This window comes from Vulpes vulpes, chromosome 16, assembly GCF_048418805.1.
Source record: "Vulpes vulpes isolate BD-2025 chromosome 16, VulVul3, whole genome shotgun sequence".
Taxonomy (NCBI): domain Eukaryota; kingdom Metazoa; phylum Chordata; class Mammalia; order Carnivora; family Canidae; genus Vulpes; species Vulpes vulpes.
Genome location: NC_132795.1, coordinates 73451109 through 73470658, shown reverse-complemented (window position 1 = coordinate 73470658; position 19550 = coordinate 73451109). Strand labels below are relative to the sequence as shown.

Genomic DNA, 19550 nt, shown 5'->3' with positions numbered 1-19550 from the left:
GTCATATAATTATGAGATCCAAAATGCTTTGAGTCTTGATGTAAAAAAGATCCAAGATTAACCAAGACTATTACAACAGTCCTGTTTTTGTGAATATTGCTTTTTTTTTTTTCAAGATGCCTTATTTCTAACACCATGCTTTATGTCTGTCCTTTTAAGCAAATATTTAATAGCTTAGGAATGTTAGTGAGGGCAGCGGCTCTTGCTTAGTAAGGACTCAGCTCGCCATCTGAGAGATGAAATGAGATGAGCTTTATCCACAAAAAAAGTCAGGCTCCAGGCACATCCATCAAACTAGGCATGCTCTGGGAACAGAGAGCCTTTTCTAGAAAGAAAATAGCAGCTACTCTTTGTGCCCCGGGGAATACTGGAAAAACACACACATCAAAAACCACCAAATCAACCAAAACGTAAACCGATTCCCAAGTTAGTCTGAAGAAAGTTCCATCCCAACGAAGCAAACGATGCTTTGGAGACTGTGCCACCCAGGAGAGGAGGGCCTGGCTGGTGTTGGTCTGGGTCAGCCCTGGCCCCAGCACCGGCCCGGGTCAGAGTGACCCGCAAGCACACGTGTTGAACCAAGGAATTCAAGGGAGCGCAAAAGAGGAGGCGGGCTGCGGCGCCAGATGTGGCTGAAAGCAGGCTCGGGATGGACGGCAGTCCTAGCGGGGCAGGGACAGGAGGGCCGAGGAGGGGGCAGAAACCCGGGCACCGGCCTGGAGGAGGGGGCCTGGGGCGGAGGACGGAGTCGGGCGAGGAGGAAGCGAGCGCAGGCTTCCTGGACAGACCGTGGGGCTGGAAGGACGGAGGCGGGGCTGGGGAGAGGCGCGGGTTCCTACCTGCGGGGCCGCCGGGCCTTCCCAACAATCCACCGGCAGGTTGCACCTGGGCAGGGAACAGCGGTGCGCAGCCGTCCGGCAGCCGTCGGGCACCCGGCGGGTCCAGCCGCCCAGCCTCCCCTCCCCCGCACCTACGCACCCACGTGCGCGCACGCGCCAGCCGAAGCCCACCAATGGGCGGCGCTCCCAGCGGCCCAGCCCCCGCACGTACGCACCCACGTGCGCGCCACGCAGCGGCCCCGCCCCGCCACGTGCACAACCACGTGCGCACCACGCACCCAGGAAGCCGACGGGTGGGCGGCGCTCCCAGCGGGGAAGGTTCCCCGGCTGCGCTGTGTCATCTCCGGGAGCTGTTGACCCGCGCCCGCTGCCCACTTAACGCGCAGTAAGTGGCGGGCTCCTCACCTGGGGACCGGGCTTCCACACAGATGAGGACGGTGAGGCCCCCAGGGAAAGGGCCGTTTGCCACGGCACGCCGACAGAAGGGGACGGCGGCCAGGTTCGAACCGGGGCGCGCTGTGGCCTCGCCACCGTCAGGCCCCTTCCGTGGATCTTCCCCAGGTAAAGACACTGACCTTGTGTGTGGAGAGCGCTCGGCCTATAACCCCTCTCCGTGGTTATTGTTGACCACGTTTTGCCTTGAACACAGATGTGCCCCAGGCATGTGTATCCGAGTGTGTGCGAGTGTGTGCGCGTGCCTTGGAGGATGTTGGCGCGGCGGGCTCACGCTCCACAAACACTGGTTGAACCTCCACCCCGTGCCCGGCTCCTAGCTAGCCCGTTTACACACGGTATTTCTCCTTATTCTTAGCCAGCCCTGTCATCAGTTAAAACCCAGATTCTGCTCTTCTGGGGCACTGATTTTTAAACATTTTTTTTAATTTATTTATTTTTAAATTTTTATTTATTTATGATAGTCACACAGAGAGAGAGAGAGGCAGAGACACAGGCAGAGGGAGAAGCAGGCTCCATGCACTGGGAGCCCAACGTGGGATTCGATCCGGGGTCTCCAGGATCACGCCCTGGGCCAAAGGCAGGCGCTAAACCGCTGCACCACCCAGGGATCCCTTAAAATTTATTTATGATAGAGAGAGAGAGCCAGAGAGAGAGACAGAGACACAGGCAGAGGGAGAAGCAGGCTCCATGCACTGGGAGCCGATGCGGGACTCGATCCCAGGACTCCAGGATCGCGCCCTGGGTCAAAGGCAGACGCCAAACCGCTGGGCCACCCAGGGATCCCCCGGCACTGATTTTTAATTTGACGTCATGAATAACTCATTAATCGTCCTCCTGCGTGGTTTTCCAGGCAGGAGGGGTGCTGAGCTGGCCGGTGCTCCCGCTGGCACGCTAGCTAAGCCCATACCCTACCGGAGCCCTCCTCTGGGGCCAGGACGTGAGGCCCAGAAGGCAGAGGCCCTGGTGTGTTGGAAGGCCTTCCCAGAAACATTGCTGCTTGACCTTTGCTTCCTTTGATCAGCTCCGCTAGGAGTTTGGGCCCATTCATTCATCTGACTTCCTTTTGGTATAAGGGATATGGAAGAGGTTGGAAGAATCCCATCTGAACTCCTTTTTATTCTTTGGAGAATGCTTGCCATTTTATTCTTTAATTTTTATTTATTTATTTATTTATTTATTTATTTATTTATTTATTTATTTCTCCTGCCATCTTAAGTGTTTTAAGCATATATAAGTAGATCCATCTTAATGAGTGTCATTTGAAAGTTTAATAGGAAGAGACCGAGCCAGCCCCAGGCAAGGTTGAAAATACTAACCTATATAAGAATAATCCCTTTCAGTATACAAATGCTTCCACCAGCATTAGCTCATTTGATCTTCACTGTGGGCGGTGTGTGTGTGTGTGTGTGTGTGTGTGTGTGTCTACTCTCATTTTCTGAGGGAAGAAATTGAGGCTTGGAAGCCATGCCCTGGAGTATGAGAGTGCACATTTAAGCCCAGGGCTCTCATTGCTACTGGCCTGTCTTTGCCCATGTCTCCCAGGGTTTTGCTCTCACCTCTTGTTCTCACACAACTTTTTTGTGTTGAGGCCCTGTGTCCTTGAGGACCTGGACATTGGCCAATAGGGCTGCCTCCAGTGGCTCAGGGATTCCAATAGAGGGCCTCCTCAGGGACTGGTCATGCCAGCTAAGGACCTGCCCAGTCTCCTCCTCCTCCTCCTCCTCTTCATTCTCAGATCTCTGTTCCGTCAGCCCCTACTCTTCGGGACTACACGCCTTGTGGTGACTTGATCTCTTAGCCCCGTTAAAAAGCTGTGTTCCTAAGAGTCCTTTGAATAGTGACCCTAGAGATGGGATTGACTCGGTGGGGGAGAGGGGCTTTAGGCAAGTTGGCCTTGCTCCTTCCCAGGTCCCCATGTGAGTAGCTGCTTATTCTTCCAATGGCCAGCCTGGAGTGACACTTTCAATCATTTTATTCGTTTTCAGTTTCTTCTTCATGTAATGATCTTTGATTGATCATGTAGCAGGTGCTGCGTACATTGTATTCATTATAATTCGATCTTTTTAAATAACCCTACAAAAGGGAAACTGGAGGTTCAGAGAGGTTCCCTTGCCTAAATTATAGAGCTGCTAGTTGCAAGACCATCTGAACCCATGTTTCTCTGACCCGGCCGTGTACACCTTTCTCTGTATTCCACTGTCTGATTTCAAAAGAGGTATTGGAGAAAAGATTTAAAAAAATAAAAACTACACATAGGAGGAAGAGCTACATTTTAGCCAGAAGGGCTAATGTGATTATGTGAATAAATATTAAGCCTGTCTCTGAGCTTCTTGGAACCAAGAAATAAAAGTGTGTGTGAGGGGGGATGGGCACAAGGGCCTACGTGCTTCTCCATATAATACAGAGTCTTTCTGATAGAAGGAAATAAAAATTTCCCTTTATTTTCAATTACAAAAGTAATTTCTCATATAGGATCTTATATAAGGACATTATATAATAAAATTAAGAAAATTTTCAATAACCAGGTACAGCAAAAGACAGATTTAATGATTGTCCTATGTAATGCTTTTATTCATTCAGTAGTCATTCAACAAACACTGAGCAGCTATCATGCATTGGCTGCCTAGCTGCAAAACACATGCAAAAAGATAATTACCCTGCAGTGTAATCAATCCCTTTTTGGAAGCAGGCCAGGACTCTAGGAGTACACATGGGTAGGATAACAACCCCACAGGTGGGAAGTCTGAGGACCTCACAGAAGAGATGACATTTGCCCACAGTCTTAGAGTTGGAATCACAAGTCATTTCCAAAAGAAGGAGAAGCATGCAAGAAAAAGGAAATAGAGTGTGCAAAGGCATTAATGTGACTGGAATGTCATTGATCAATGGGGAAGTACAGAACTCATAGGTGACAACCAGCCTGAGGAGAACCTTGAGGGCCATGCAGAGGGTATCCTCAGCAGGAGATCTGAGTACTGAAGAAACAGAGAGAGGTAGAGATGGGGGTAGACAGCTTAGCTGGGGAGGCCAGAATGGCCTGGGGAGTGGAAAGCAGGCTCTGTGGTAAGGCCTGAGTGACAGAAATGGCCCCTGGAGATCAACCTCCTGTGGAGGAAGAAGAGCCAAGAGGCTGAAAGGCAAGGTGGCGGAAGCTTAGTTTGAGTGAAGGCAGCTAACAATGATAAGATGTCTAAGAAAATGAAGTTATAAACAGAGTTTGGGATTTGGTAAATTGGGGCCCAAGAGTGAACTTAGCAACAGAATTTCAGGGTGCAGTGGGGTCAAACAGTAGGTTGGGTGACACTGTAAGTTAGACACAGGGAGGGAGACGTTCTTCCGGACATCTAGAAGTGGTTGGAAGAAAACAGATCCATGACAGAGGCACTGACCTGAGTAAAGACTTGGGTCTCAGCATCCTTGAAGGCCAAAGGAAGGAGCCTGATGCAGGAAGAGGGCAAAGAGCCCAACAGGTGAAGGCTCAGCCTTGGGGAAGAGAGACTCAGTTTCTCCAAGACCAGGGGGGAGGGATGAAGGGAAGGGAAGAGGAGGGTGAAAGAGGAAGAGGAGGGAGGGAGGCTGAGTGAGTTCCTGTCTGCTCCTCAGTGAAATACAAGATGGGCAGGGCTGGGGCTTAAGGATGGAGGGAAAGAACCACCAAGCTCCCAACATGGAGGGCTCAGCCAAGGGTGACCGTCACAGGCCTCTCATGGTGTATGATTTTCTCTGGCAGTGCTTGCCAACTTGGAAGAAGAACCCAGAAAACAGATGGTTGGGCATATTTAGCCTTGGGTACCAGGGACAAGGGAGCAAGGAACTGAGAATGCCAATGACAGTGTAGTTGAACCATTGAGCAGGGCATCATTCCAGGCAGAGAATCATGCTGATCACTCTGTCTGCCCTTCTGGGTCCCCCTCCATCTCTGCTTTCTGCCTGGGGAGCTTTCCTCCATGGGCTGCATCAAGGGACTCCCATGCCCTCTGGTTGCCAGTTAGGGTCCCTTTGCTTCTCACCTCCACCCTGCCCTTGCTGCCAAGGCTCTGGCAGCGGCACAGCTCCTCCTGCTGCTCAGGACTCACCAGTGCAAATACCACTGGGTCCAGGGTGGCCCTCCCAGGTCTTCAAGATTCCTGGGGGCTCCTCAACCCTGCCACCCCTCTGCAAACAGTCCTTTACTCACCTCTTCTGTGTGGGTCAGTGGGGCCTGACTTAGGAAGAACAGATCCCATGGGCCCGCCCAGCAGGATGGGGATGGAGGGAGGAGGAGAGGAGAGGGGAAAATAAGAGATGGCATGAGGGAAGAGAGGAACATTAGGATTTCCCAGATGGAGCTTCATTTCCTCTCTGGAAGAATAAATGGGGCTCTGTGGGATGGGGAAGAGGGTCACTGGGTGAGAGAGGGGTTCTGGAAGGGGAAGGGTGGCAATTCACATTTGCTCCTGTGCTGCCCCACTGGTTAGACCAGACAGCTTTTGTTTCTTACACACATACGTAGGTAAGAATCCTCCTCTCATCCCGCTGAGCCCCAGCTACAGCCAGGCCCTGTGCTGACAGTAGTTCCAGGGGACCCATTTTGGATTTGTGGTATCTGCACAAAAACGTTTGATTTGTTCTGACCTGGCTTTTCAGCCAGAAGGGCCCTAGCTCCCACAAGCTGCAGGGGATTCAGCCACTTTATCATATCTTCCTCAGTCCTCCCCAGGTGGCCCTTGAGGTCTAGGCTATCCCTGGGTGATGCATGATCCCAACAGGCCTGCACACAGCAACTGTCTCCCCCCACCCAACACCCTTGTTATAATTAAAAATTGGCCCTACATATATCTTTGTAAGTGGTCAGGGATTCTGTGACCCAGCCAGAGCAACTGAAATGCAAATTTAAGTCCCTTTTTTGACCCAATTTTTCAAGCTTGTGAAAACTTTGCCCAAACAAAGAACAATGCCTCACCCTCTTCCACTTTCTTGTGATAGATTCAAGGAAGAAGCCACATTTTACTCCCTTTGAATAGTGACCAGCCTTGGCCCAGGGAAAGGACTCAATATAAATAACCTCCTTAACATTCAAAGAGTGTCTGCACGTCAATAAGATAAAGAACCTCCCCTCATAAGAATATGAATAGCCAATTAAAACAGGTTTCATTTCTGAATAGGTAATACATCCATACAGTTAAAACTCAAAATAGTGTAAGAGGTCTGCAATGGGTCTCAGTCCCACCCCTGCCTTTGTGGCCCTGTTTCTCACCAACCACCACCACTTTCTCACCCCCACGAATACACAGAAGTAGCTACTTGTATTAACTTCCTTTTTTTTTTTTTAAAGATTTTATTTAGTCACTTAGCACACAAGAGAACACAAGTGGTAAGAGAGGGAGAAGCAGGTTGCCCATCAAGCAAGGAGCCCCATGTGGGGCTTGATCCCAGGACTCTGGGATCATGACCTGAGCCAGAGGCAGCTGTGTAATCAACTGAGCCACCCTGGCACCTCTGTTAGCTTCTTTTGTATCCTGGAGATCTTCTGGATAAACTCAAGCAACTAGGAATATATCGAATTGACCAATTTAAAGCCAGCATTAACTCAGCACTTAGAGTGTATTAGGCAGTTCTGAGCACTTCATGAGTGTTAATTTATTTGGTCCTCACAACAGCATAAAGAGGTACGTCTTATGCCCAACAGAAAGAAAAGAAAACTGAGGCAAAAAGAGACTAAAGAGCTTGCTTGAGTGGCTAAACCTGGCAGTTCACAACACAGGGAAATGCAAATGGCCTTATGAAGAGAGGCTCAGCTGCCTTGGAGGTCAGAGAACTGAAAATGCAAACACCAACAGCATCTTGTGTTTTATTCACTCAGCGGGCAAACTTTGCAAAAGGTGGGTAACTCACCTTGTAGAGGTGAGTCCTGGCACTCACATGCCCTACTAATGGGAACATGAATTGCTCCAAACTTTTGGGAAAACACTTTGGCAGAATTAATTGGTGTTTAATGTACACACCCTCCAAAATAGAAGGCTAGGTGTCCATAGACATGCACTGCAGCATTGTTTGATAGGCAAAAATATTCTGGATATTCATCAAGGGGGAAATGGGCAAATTACAGTAGATTTATAGTTGGAAATACTATGCAGCAATTACATATAATGAGTTAGATCTGTATGTCTTGATCTGTAATGCCCACAAAATATGTTTTTAAAAAGGTTTATTTGAGAGAGAGAGAGTGCCAGAGCATGAGCAGGGCGAGGGGCAGAGGGAGAAGCAGACTCCCTTCTGAGCAGGGAGCCCAATGGAGCTGAAAGCAGACCTTTAACTAACTGAGCCATTCATCTGCCCCCACAAAATATTTTTTAAAGAAGCAATTTACTAGTAATTTTTATAGTAATATATATTTTTGTAATCGATATTCACTTAAATATCTGTATATTTTAAGAAACAGCCCTTATATGTGCATTTGTTTGAATATGTCTATATAAGCATGGGGCAGTGATTCTCAGGGTAATTTTGCCCTCCAGGGGACAAATGGCAGTGACTGAGGACATTTTTGATTGTCACCACTGGGGAATGCTAATGGCATAAATGGTAAAAATCCTACAATGCACACAGGACTGTACCCTCCCCTGCAAAGAATTATCCAATCTAAAATATCAATGGTATTGAAGTTGAGAAATGCTGGTATAAAGGAAAAAATGGAAAAACACAAAACTGTTAATAGTGAACCTTTTCCTTAATTGTCGCATATGTTTGACTTACTACAGTATGTAGTTATTTTGACCACTAAAAATAATCCTATAAAAGCAAAAAAAAATAATACTCTGAAAGTTTCTTGTTTTGGCAAAGACAATGATGGAGCAGGAATAGGGAAAACTGTTTATCAAGAAGACCATTAGGAGTCGGGGATGTGAGCAAAGGGTGGAAGGAGCTGGAGACAGCAGGGCGTGGGTGGGATACTTAGAGACTGGTCCTGACATCGGAGCTCACCTGCAAAGTCTGAAGAATCCCAGGTCTTTTGTGAGCTGAATAAGGACCTGAAAAAATGTCCTATGATTAGGCATCAACCATATTTCTATTTCATAGGCTGGAGTGAACCATCTGTGGTCAGGCAGCAGGGAATCATAACAGCTCACAACTGCATTTCTCACTGGTCTGCTGAGACTTAGGTTAGGTGCTTCTTGGCAAAGAGTGGTCAATGAAGATAGAAAATATCTGACATAAACCCCGGGTGAATTAAATAATAACTATGCTTTTAATTTAATTAGGCTTTTGCTGCAGGCCTAATCAGAACCTTAATATGCTAGAATGTGCATCTCCAAGAGGAAGTTCATCAAATGCAGGACTTCCCAAGTCTTTTTTACCGAAAGCATCTCCTGAGATTAGAATTCTGAGCAATACTTTTTGGGAAATACTAATCTAGTCTAATCAATTTTACTGATGAGAAAAATGGCCAGAAGTAAAAGTGACTGGCTAAGCCAGCTGATTGGTTACCATCCCAAAACACTTGTATTTCAGACCAGTGCTTTTCCCCTAGCATTAAACATCAAACATAGGTACAAATCAACTGTAGATTCTTGGGGAACATTCCAAAGATTTATGGAAATGATTTTAAAATTTTTAAATTTATTTATGATAGTCACAGAGAGAGAGAGAGAGAGAGAGAGAGAGAGAGGCAGAGACATAGGCAGAGGGAGAAGCAGGCTCCACGCACCGGGAGCCTGACGTGGGACTCGATTCCAGGTCCCCAGGATTGCGCCCTGGGCCAAAGGCAGGCGCCAAACCGCTGCGCCACCCAGGGATCCCCTGGAAAATTTTTTTTCCAATTTAATTTGGAGCGGTTGCACTGGAGGTAAGAGAAGGGAGTCACACTGGAAGCCATTCAAAGAAAACCCACTTTTAAAGAGGATTAAGAAATTCTTTGCCTCAGAAGAGACTCTATATTTTTCTTGGTGGAGGGAGTGAAGTCCAGTGAAGACCAAATGTGCTTCTGTGAAGGAATGCTCCACCAGGTCCTTTTGAAAATGTAGCCTGCATGGGACAGATGGAAACACCTGGGACTTCAGCCCTCCCCAGTTTACCTCAAATTGACCTCACTGGGCCAGTAGCAGCCCTAGAAAACTTACTCTGTAGACTCTCTCCAAGAAGTAAATTGACTAAAATTTACTTGACCCAATTACATGCTGGCCTTCTAGAAGCCACTGAGGATTCAAAGATGAATAGGGCATAATCATTGCTCTGAAGGGATTCTCTATCTGGTATGGAAATATATTGCACGGAATCAGATTAAGATAGGGCTGTGCTGACAATGTGAACCAAGTCCCAGCAGCCATGGGGGGGGCAGTGTTTATACTTTTATTATTTTTTAAAGAGTTTATTTCTTTATTCATGAGAGATAGAGAGAGGCAGAGACACAGGCAGAGGGAGAAGCAGTCTCCATGCAGGGAGCCTGACATGGGACTCGATCCCAGGACTCCAGGATCAGGCCCTGGGCTGAAGGCAGGGGCTAAACCCCTGAGCCACCCAGGGATTCCCCAGTGTTTACACTTTTAAACGCCCACCCTTCTAAGAACCTTGCACACCTTGGCTTGTGGGCAACAGGAGCTATGGAAGATGTTTTCAGTATTAAACAGAAACCTCTGGCCCAGGTACCTTCGGTGACTTCATTTCCCATTCTCAGCTTCTCTTCTTGCTCCTTTTGTTTGTGGCAAACTATGCTCAGAGACTGAGATTGTATTTACCAATAATTTATTTAACACATGTTCACTCGGAATTAAAATTTATATTTCACAAGCCAATAGCATACAGGACCTCTTTATAAGGCAATTAGGAAATAACATACTTCAAACCAGTGATAGGTTAATTATGCTATTGTTCTAGGCAAAGGGGAGATGAAAGAAAGTCCAAATTTAGTTGAGGTGTACCTTTCCACGCTGGGTAGAGTCAGCCCTTTCAACTAAAAGCTGGATATCAGAGCACCGGCACTGCAGGGCACCAGTGTTGGCAGGAATGTGGGCTGCTTCGAAGGGATCACTAAACCAATTGTGCCACTGCCTCGGAGTGCCAAGGCTGGCACAGATGCCCCTTCTCCAAGACTGCTGCATGGTCACCACTGCTGACCAAAAGTAGCATCACTAGGGCGGGAGGAAGGGTGTCAAGGTCTTCAGGAACTATATTTAGATCAAGAAAGAGTGGCTTTGCCCAGACTGAACACTCTCGAGTTGTTGGCCAAACCTCTTAGAAGTCCGTCACATGGACGCACTGCTGTTCCTCTGGTGTCAGTGACATAATAGTCCTCTCCACTCAAGGTGTGACAGTTCATTAAGAAAGTCCTAATACCAGCAATGTACACAATTGCCAAACTGTGGAAGGAGCCTCGGTGTCATCGAAAGATGAATGGATAAAGAAGATGTGGTCTGTGTATACAATGGAATATTCCTCAGCCATTAGAAACGATGAATACCCACGATTTGCTTCGACGTGGATGGAACTGGAGGGTATTATGCTGAGCGAAGTAAGTCAATCGGAGAAGGACAAACTTTATATGGTCTCATTTGGGGAATATAAAAAATAGTGAAAGGGAATAAAGGGGAAAGGAGAGAAAATGTGTGGGATATATCAGTGAGGGTGACAGAACATGAGAGACTCCAGCTCTGGGAAACGAACAAGGGGTGGTGGAAGGGGAGGTGAGCGGGGGGGGGGGGGGGGTGACTGGGTGACGGGCACTGAGGGGGGCACCTGACGGGATGAGCACTGGGTGCTATTCTGTATGTTGGCAAATTGAACACCAATAAAAAATAAAGTCCTAATACCCAACTTCAAAACAAAGTTCAAACCACAGAGAACCTGCCCCCAACCTCCTTCCCCTTCGGGTCCCACCTCAGGCCTGGACCTCACCTCCACTGTAACAGTGCCCGTAGGTCCTGCCCAAGCGCTCACAGACGGGCCAATTCAGCAAGTCCCCGACGCTTCACACTGCCCGGGGACCCGCCTCACAGTTAACACTGTGGCCTTTACGAGCCGGCCCTCACATTTGGGTCCAGCAGGTCTGACAGAGACTCGGGCTTAAGGACTTCTATCAAGCAGCCTCCTCATTCACAGAGCACAACCAGCAGGAAAGCTGCACAGGAAGTCCACTGTGGTCGCCTAATTCTATGGACGAGGCCACGGAGTCCAGCCGGCGCAAAACGAGCTGCCCCGGCGTTCGTAAAGGGCACAGCCGGAGGAGCCGGAGGAGCCGCGTACAACCCCCAGCCAGACCGCGCCCACGCCTCCCGCGCTGCGCAGCAGAGGACGCGAGCGGGAACCAGGCACGCGCGGACTCCTCCGTCCCCTGCCAGAGTCACGTGAGTGGGGCGGGCTGGAGGCCTGAGAGGAAGCGGAAGTCGCGCTTCTCTCCGGAGCTTGCTCCCGGAAGTGCTGCTGTTTGTAGCGGGCGTGATGGCTTCAAGGTTACTTCGCGGAGTTGGAGCGCTGGCCGCGCAGGCCCTCAGGGCTCGCGGTCCCAATGGAGTCGCCGCGGTGCGCTCAATGGCGTCTGGAGGTACTTGGCCTGCCCGGCGCGTCAGGGAACGGTGCCGTTGCCTTCCCGGGGTGGTGCCTGGGCAGCGAAGCGGGGCGGGCCGTACAGCGTCTCGGGGCCCCAGTGACCGCTCGGGCGCCCGGAGTGACTCCGCCTCCGTGGGGGGCTCCCTGTTATCCTGGTCCCCTGTGCTGCCCCTCACCGAACTGCCCCCGGTTGCGATAAATCTTAAACCGAGGTGCCAGGTGACCTTGGGGGACAGGGGTTGCAACCGGGATGTGGAGAGGCCAAGCTGTCCTTCAGACCCGCGTTCACCTCAAGTGCGATGAACCCTACTGGGACCCTGACTTGCATTTAGGGAAAATGTGCAGAAATCCTGGCCTCCGTGATTGAAGGAAGAAAAGATTACCCGGTGCTGCCGCTTTGGGGTATCAGGGCCGTGGTCCTTAGGAGACAATGTGTATGAGAAGCCTTTAGGAGATTGTAAATTATATGTAAACATTTATGTATATGCATTTCTCGTCCTGATAATTCAGACAATATCAGAATTCACGTATTTTCCTTTAGGTGGTGTTCCTACTGATGACGAGCAGGCGACAGGGCTGGAGAGGGAGGTCATGATGGCTGCACGGAAGGGACTGGTGAGAAACTCCTTTTTGTGTCTTCTCTGGGGTTCATGATCTTGGATGGGATCAGAGCAGGCTCCTCTCTGGGAGCATCTGAGATAGGAAACCTGACTTGTGGAAACAGTACCACTAGCCTCTGGAGGCTACGGGTCATTTGGCATAATGGCTTAATTCTTTTTCAGGACCCATACAATATTCTAGCCCCAAAGGCAGCTGCAGGCACCAAAGAAGACCCTAATTTAGTCCCATCTATCACCAACAAGCGAATAGTGGGCTGCATCTGTAAGTACCTCACCACTCTTGTCCATTTGTTTAATGTACACAGGACGTCAGTAAGAGGTTTCAAATCTTTTGAGTGCATGGTGTATGTGTGTAAAGGGGATGTGTGTGTAAATGAGTTATTGTAAGGGTCCCCTGGCCCTTTCAAGCTTCATTAACCCTTCATTAGTACCAGCTCATTGGAGATGCAGCATGAGAGAGTTTTGATGCAGAAAATATTTGTTGTACTTTCTTCCTCTTTGCCAGACACTGTTTTAGGCACTAGGGATACATACCAGAAAGGACTGTGCTTTGGGATTCTACATAGGCAGAGGAACTGTTAGAACTTAATGGTGACTCTGATGTAAGGTCAGTTTACTCATAGATAACTCGGGGCCTCATTTCATCTGAAAAGTGGGGAAGGAGAGAGCTTGAATTGATCTCTTCAGGTGTCAACCATAACTGTGTCTTAGAGGTGTCTGAGGATGAGGTTAATATTGAAAGTCTCCACTTCCGGTTGGATGGCCTTCAACCACCTTTTCCCTTTCAGGTGAAGAGGACAATAGTACCGTCATCTGGTTTTGGCTGCACAAAGGCGAGGCCCAGCGATGCCCTAGCTGTGGAACCCATTACAAGCTGGTGCCCCACCAGTTGGCCCACTGAGCCTTTGCACTAATTTACTCAAAATGTGCTGTGAAGTTTCTTCTTTCCAATAAAGACTAGCCATTGCATTGGCTCCTTCTCCCATAGTTGGCTGGTCTTATTTCTATCCTGTGTCTTTTGTGAGGCCTGGATTTTTACATTGGGAATAGCTATCTGTTAATATTAGCTTGCTATCCATGTGTTTGTGTACACGGAGATTGACAATCCCGTAGTACAGTGATTGAGACCATCTGCTATGGAGAAAGATGGGCTATGGCATCAGACTGACTCGACTTGTAATAATGGCTCCGTCATTTAGTTTTGTCACTGGAACATGCACTCTGAGGATAGGTTATATCTTTAAAAAAAAAGATAAATATTTTTTGAGGCATTAGAGGTAATATATAAAGAGCCTGGCAGTTGGTTCGCAGTAATGTTGTAAAATAGGGTGACCTTGTGACCAGAGTTTCGGGGGTTCTGAAGTTTTGGGGTTCAAAGCATAGTTCATGGAGATACCATTATCAAAATCCAGAATATGAGGCAATTCCAGAAATCAATGACCAGTTTCTTCAAATAAACTGCAATGAGGAGGGACACCTTGCTGGCTCAGACAGTAGAGCATGCCACTCTTGAACTGAGGGTCATGAGTTCAAGCTCCACATTGAGTGTGGAGCCTACTTTTTTTTTTAAAAAAAGTTAAAAATTAAAAAATTGCAATGAGGAAAAAAAGTAGGAAGAACCTATCAAGTGAAATGGATGGGAGGAAGATAACAAGAGCAAAGCATGGACCTTGTGTGGATTTTAAAAAATTTATGGGATCCCTGGGTGGCGCTAGTGGTTTAGCGCCTGCCTTTGGCCCAGGGCGCGATCCTGGAGACCCAGGATCGAATCCCACGTCGGGCTCCCGGTGCATGGAGCCTGCTTCTCCCTCTCCCTCTGCCTATGTCTCTGCCTCTCTCTCTCTCTCTCTCTCTCTCTCTCTCTCTCTCTCTCTCTGACTATCATAAATAATAAAATAAAAAATTAAAAAAAAATAAAAAATTTTTTTAGATTTTGTTTGAGAGAGCACAAGCAGGGGGAGTGGCAGAGGGAGAAGCAGGCTCCCCACTGAGCAGGGAGTCTCAACATGGGACTCTATCCCCTTGGGATCATGACCTGAGAAGGTAGACGCTTAACCCACTGAGCCACCCAGGAGCCCCTCTCATTATTTGGATCTTTATTTGAAGAAATGAAACTGTAAGGAAAACAAATACTTTGAACTCTGGATATTTGACATTTAGGGATTTATTTTGTTTTAGATAGGTTAACGGAATTAGCTTTATTTGTTAGAGATTCTTGGTGAGGTACTTAGGGGGAAAATTTGGGATTATCTTTACAACAGAGGGAAAAAGAGGAAGGGGAATTTGGGCTAAGATTGATCCATTGTAGCCAGGTACAAAGAGGGGTCATTGTTCTACTCTTGTGGATGTTTGAACTTTATCATAATAATACAAAATAGAGTTGAAAGAAATTTTTAAAAGTCCATTTCAGCTACTTTATATTTGTGACATCTTGGACGACTAAGTTCTTAAGAGCTGTTTGTAAAATGGAACCAGTACCTTTCCATTTTTGTGGGATTAGCCACAGAGGTGGCTTTACTTTCTCCTCAAAATTGGTTCAGATGAGGTCTTTGAGCCGAACTGATGATGATGGGGAGCCTCAGGGAGAAAAATCTTTTCCCCCCAGTCTTGCCTTACTTCCTCTTAAAGGTAGAGTCAAAGTTGCTGCTTCCATTCTTTGTTGTCATCATCTTTTGTTTTCAAGAAATGCTGAAGCATTTGTGTGCCATTCAAGGTCCTTCCCTTTGAGAAGGGAAATACCCACATTGGATATAGAGATTCTTTCTTTCTTTCTTTTTTTTATTTTTAAAGATTTTATTTATTCATTCATGAGAGACACACAGAGACAGAGACGCAGAGACACAGGCAGAGGGAGAAGCAAGCTCCATGCAGGGAGCCTGATGTGGGACTCGATCCGGGGTCTCCAGGATCACGCCTTGGGCCGAAGGCAGGCACCAAACTGCTGAGCCATCCAGGGATTCCCTAGAGATTCTTTAAAAAACAAAATCTTAAAAAAAAATCATAACCGATTCTCCCTTAAAGAAAGAAAAATCCAAAAAAAGAGAAAGAAAAATCCCAGTACATGTCCAGACTGGTAGGCAGGATAATGCCTCCCTACCCCGCAACCACCCCACAAATGTCCATATCCTTTAGGGTCTTGGAACCTATGAATAGGATGTTAGGTCATGTAGTAAAAAATTACTTAAGATTGCAAATTGACTGACCTTAAAATAGGGAGATTATCTTGAATTATCCAGGTGAGCTCAATAACAAGGGCAGAAGAAGAGTCTGAGAGAGATGTGGCTGTGGGAGAATGGTCAAAGATGCAGTGTTGTTTTGAAGCTGGAAGAAGGGGGCTACAAGCCAGGGAACGCAGGGCAAGGGATGCAGCCTATAGAAGCAAATAAATGATTCTCCCTCATCTCCAGAAAGAAATGCAGTCCTGTTCATATCATTTCAGCCCAGCAAGACCCATGTCAGACTTCTATAGATAGAAATATGTGTTGGTTTAAGCCACAAAGTATGTGATAATTTTATTATGGAAGCAATAGATCAGAAAGTTTAACTTCTGCCTCCTGAGCTAGTGGGCCTTAAATTTAGCTGCACATTAGAATCACCTGGGGAAATTTTATAACTCTCGATGCCCAGGTCCTACTCACACCGTTAAAGCAGAGTGTCTGGGGTTGGGACACAGGCTTCAGAACCTGTTCCCCATGTAATTCCAGTGTAGCCCCCGCTGAGAACCTCTGCCTTGGGCTAACCACGTAACTGTGAGCAGCTCTTTTCCTTGCCTCTTGGTAACTGGAAGCCTAGTGGCAGACAGGAAATGTAACTCTCCCCTATGAGGAGTACCAAACCTTTCCTTTGGGTAGAAGTGAGCTCCCTTCTAAACCTCTGGCTACTCGGTGGCTTAGAAATTGGATCCCATCTCCCCATCTCTAGAGTCTAGAGAAGACTATAAACCTCACTATGATGGTATTAAACAATCTGCAAGTACAGAATAAACTTGTTTCCTGGAGCGATTTGATTGTAAGTTGCTGATCTGATGCCCCATCACACTTGTGTATTTTTTATAAAGAAACTGATAGACCATCTATAACCATCAAAATTAGGAAATTACAATTTATACATTTCTGCCATTTAATCCTCAGACCCTATTCAGGGCTAGCTAAATGGGCCTATAATATCCTTTATACGGTTCAGAATCATGTGTTCCCATTAGTTGTCCTGTCCTTTTAGTCTCCTCCACTCTGGAACAGTTCAGTTCAGTTCAGTCTTTCCCTGACTCCTATAACCTTTACACTTCAAAAATTGCAGCAACAACTCAGATTGGTTTGATGTTTCCCCAGGATTGGATTCGGGATTATATGTCTTAGGCCCAAGCACTGCAGAGGTGATGCTGCACTCTTCTTGCTAGGCATATGGATGTCACCTTGACCCAGTGCTGATAGGGTCTACTTGATCAAACTAAGGTCTGCCAGACTTCTCCACTGTGCAGTTGTTCTTCAATTATTAATAAATATCTTAAGGGGGCCACACTTTTGAGATGTCAGTAACTTGCTCCTCATGAAAAAAAATTTTTTTAAAAGATTTATTTATTTATTTATTTATTTATTTATTTATTTATGAGAGAGAGAGAGAGAGAGAGAGAGAGAGAGGCAGAGAACAGGCAGAGGGAGAAGCAGGCTCCATGCAGGGAGCCCGATGTGGGACTTGGTCCCGGGACTCCAGGATGGTGCCCTGGGCCAAGGCAGGCACCAAACCGCTGAGCCACCCAGGGATCCCCCTCATGAAAACTTTCATTAATTTGTAGGAGTATGAACTTATGCTTTGATATTTAATGGATTATAATTCTTAATTATTATTTAGCTTTTGATGTTTAATTTGTTCCAAATTTGGCTGGTAGGAGCTTCTTCAGGTTGACGCCTGTGGCATCTTGACATGTTCCTATCATTCTTTGAGCACTTTATTTTCTGGCACTAGATATTCCAGGCTGTTTATAAACTCATAAGGTAGGTACTATTATTGCCACTTCCATATTAGAGATGGGGAACCCTAGAAACAGCTGAGGATTATGCAGCTACCTACTTGTGGTGGCAGGATTGTGAATCCAGAACACTTAGCTTGAGCCTGAACCTTTTTCCACCCCTTTGAGGTAATTTTAGATTTGCAGAGAGACTGCACAGAGTTCCTGTATACCCTTCACCCAGTTTCCCCTACGTTAACCTAGCACAATGATTGAAACCAGGAAATTCACACTCATATGGTGGTATTCACTAATTTTGCTGGCTTTCCCAGTAAGGTCCTTGTCCTGTCCAGGACCTGGCATTGCATTTTACTCTCAAACCTGTCTTCTCTAATCTGTGACAGTTGCTGTCTTTACCTTCATATAACTTGCCACTTTTGAATAAGAGAACTGGTCCATAATTCGTAGAATGCCCTTAGTTTGTTCTGTTTGTCATCCCTGGCTAGATTGAGGTTATGCGGGAATACCACAAGTGACATTGCACCCTTTAGTGCATCAGAAGGAGAGACGGTGACTGATTACTGGGGATGCAAACTTTGATCACTGGTTTTTTAAGATGGTATCCACTAGGTTCCTCCACCATACAGTTATTATTCTTCCTTTTGTAATTACTAGTTATTTTCTGGGGAGGTACTCTGAAGCAATACAAATGTTCTTACTTTTGCTTAACTAGTGTTTGCATCCATTTTTGTCTACAGTTAGTACAGTTGTCTATGGTGATTTCCGTTCTCCATTATTCCTTCAAGAATTGAACTACTCTAAGGAAGAACTGTCCTTGTCCTCCATGTATAATCTATTCAATTTATTTATATTAGAGTGGATTCACAAATATTTTTTTCTGTGGCTTATAATCCACCACAGATTTGCTCACTGGGTGCTCCTTCAAGTTGGTTTATTTGTCCTTAGACAACAAGCTCCCTCCTTTTGGGGGCACTTCCTTCTCTATGGTACCACAAGATATTCCAGGCTCATTTTATACTTTATCTGCCTTAGATCTAGAATTCCTCCAGGGAGCTCTGATTCCTTTCATTGAAGAGTAGTATTCAGAAGCCCTGATCTAGACACTATATGTGCTTGTTGCTGTTGGGGTGTCAGTGTGTCTAGGCCTTCCCAGCAGACAGGGCTGGGAAATACATATAGTCTAACTCTAGCATTCACAGAGGGAGGCCTAATTATTTCAGCATCTATCTTTATGTGTTTTAAAAACCATGAGTCCATACTTCCAATCCCAATCTAACACCACAAAGCTCATTCTAGCCTTACCTAAACTTTTTGTCTGTAGCTTTTCTCCAACAGTGAGAAACCTGGCATGACCAGAGATCTGTAACCATACTGTCCCTACTGGGAGGGAGGAGGAGTGAGGAGGATGCTGCATTGTTCTTGGCCTTAGAGGATGGGATTTTGACAGACACGAGGGAAAGTGATTTCCAGCAGACAGTAGAAGCTGGTGGGCAAAGCAAGCATGGTGATGTGCAAACCTAAAACAGGAAAGGAACCAATCCTAAAGAGCCTGAATTTAATGCAACATGTGGTTCATAAAGGGAATTTCACCTGTGTCACATCAACTTAGTTTTATTCTCCCAGTCAGTGGGGAACTGCCTGACATTTTGGATTAGTAAGTGGCAGAACCAAGGCTATATGGGCTTAAGATCCAAGAGCAAATGGACAGGGTAGGGAGGAGAATGAAGCTACCATTGCAAAATAGGGTGGTAGGGGCCATTACAGTAAAGGAATGGGTAGGAAACGCATTATAGAAGAACCATCAGAACGTGGTAAATGCGGAATCTGGAGGCAATAAGGGAAGAGTCAAAGTGATAATGCTCCAAACCTGTGTAGTTTGGAGAAAGTGGTACCGTGAACTGAACCGCCAAAAGGGTTCTATGTAAATCGTTTCTCCCTTGAGGGTAGGTACAGGCTTCACTGCTCTCTGACCACAAAGCCTCACAAAATGCCCTGTGACGATTGGCCTCAGTCAGCTCTTCCCTACTACCTGAGCTCCTCAGCTCTCCGCCCTCCCTCAGCTCCACCAACTCCAAATGGATTGGACACACAGCTATGACAACCATTCTCATCACCCAGGATGCAGCTAAAAACCCTCTCAACGCCCTC

At 46.7% G+C, this 19550-nt stretch overlaps 2 protein-coding genes across 4 annotated transcripts in view; one reads left to right on the top strand and one right to left on the bottom strand.

The window, feature by feature from the left end:
* The window catches only part of FAM178B (family with sequence similarity 178 member B), a 108397-nt gene extending 107423 nt beyond the window's left edge, over positions 1-974 (bottom strand). Inside the window, exon 1 of one of the 2 annotated variants that reach the window (XM_072742644.1) lies at positions 840-974. The gene's annotated coding sequence lies outside the window, so the exon portion shown is untranslated. The remainder of the gene's footprint in view (positions 1-839) is intronic. The other variant, XM_072742645.1, reaches the window with a different exon arrangement.
* Positions 975-1130: 156 nt separating this feature from the next.
* On the top strand, positions 1131-13416 carry COX5B (cytochrome c oxidase subunit 5B). 2 transcript variants are annotated; one of them, XM_025992518.2, is made up of 5 exons: positions 1131-1400; positions 6964-7156; positions 12358-12431; positions 12599-12698; positions 13225-13416. In XM_025992518.2, the coding sequence occupies exons 2-5, from the start codon at positions 7057-7059 to the stop codon at positions 13335-13337; spliced, it is 387 nt and encodes a 128-aa protein (XP_025848303.2). In that variant the 5' UTR covers positions 1131-1400; positions 6964-7056; the 3' UTR covers positions 13338-13416. The 2 variants fall into 2 exon arrangements, with proteins under 2 accessions (XP_025848303.2, XP_025848302.1); XM_025992517.2 differs by lacking the exons at positions 1131-1400; positions 6964-7156 and adding an exon at positions 11529-11811.
* Positions 13417-19550: the final 6134 nt, after the last annotated feature.

Excerpts from the sequence above, each read along its gene's own strand:
- COX5B (XM_025992517.2), top strand. The coding sequence starts at position 11,709 with ATGGCTTCAAGGTTACTTCGCGGAGTTGGAGCGCTGGCCGCGCAGGCC. Across the intron at positions 11,812-12,357 it reads GCGCTCAATGGCGTCTGGAG|GTGGTGTTCCTACTGATGAC; the intron begins GTACTTGGCCTG and ends ATTTTCCTTTAG. Across the intron at positions 12,432-12,598 it reads TGGCTGCACGGAAGGGACTG|GACCCATACAATATTCTAGC; the intron begins GTGAGAAACTCC and ends ATTCTTTTTCAG.